We start from the raw sequence: 709 nt of genomic DNA on the forward strand, positions 1-709 counted from the left end.
ACCCCACCGCGCCGCGCTCTTCGTCTCCGTCTTCGTCATCATCGCCTTCTGCGACGAAGATTATTCGCGGGAGAACGACGCCGTCACGGTGGGTGGTGGTGGAGTTGTTATTATTATTGTGAGGGTTGCGGTTACGGTTGCGGTTACAGCAGAGGTAAGAAGATAAGATGAGGGTGGAGAGGAGAACGAGGAAAGCAAGGGCTATGGCTATGGAGTAGCCAAGGCCAAGGTGGTTGAGGAATGATGAGGTTGAAGACATGGACATGGGTTTGAGGAGAGGGAGAAGAAGGAGGAGAAAGCGTTGTTGTGATTCTTTGGTGAATCCATTTGTGAAGAGAGAGAGAGAGAGAAGAGTGAGAGAGAAAGAGAGAGAGCGTGTGGGGATATTTTAAGAGGGGGGAGGGGGGGGAGAGAGTGGTGCATTTAATAGTAAGGTTTATGGGGAGAGGCTCAATGAGATTGAAATCAAAAGCTTTAAATGAGGGAAGGTAGAATGCATTAAATTTGTTGGTAGAGAGAGAGAATAAAGGAAGAGAGAAAGAGTAGTTAACGGCAGAATCCGTTGCCAAAGAGTAATAGCCTCTGCCCTCAGTCGGTCACACATGAACTAAGCTTTAATACTTTAATGTGGGAATTACCAACCCCATTTTATCCATTTCTCAGAATAACAATCTGATTTTTTAAGATAAATAATTTTACTATGTATTTA

The 709-nt window shown here is 45.0% G+C and overlaps 1 protein-coding gene across 1 annotated transcript in view; it reads right to left on the reverse strand.

The window, feature by feature from the left end:
- Positions 1 to 592, reverse strand: part of LOC107638085 (RING-H2 finger protein ATL67) — a gene marked incomplete in the record, with an annotated part of 1,379 nt that extends 787 nt beyond the window's left edge. The window contains 1 exon segment of the mRNA XM_016341259.2: positions 135 to 592. Within this exon segment, the coding sequence (XP_016196745.1) occupies positions 135 to 265 (131 nt within the window).

Source organism: Arachis ipaensis, chromosome B04 (genome assembly GCF_000816755.2).
Source record: "Arachis ipaensis cultivar K30076 chromosome B04, Araip1.1, whole genome shotgun sequence".
Classification (NCBI taxonomy): domain Eukaryota; kingdom Viridiplantae; phylum Streptophyta; class Magnoliopsida; order Fabales; family Fabaceae; genus Arachis; species Arachis ipaensis.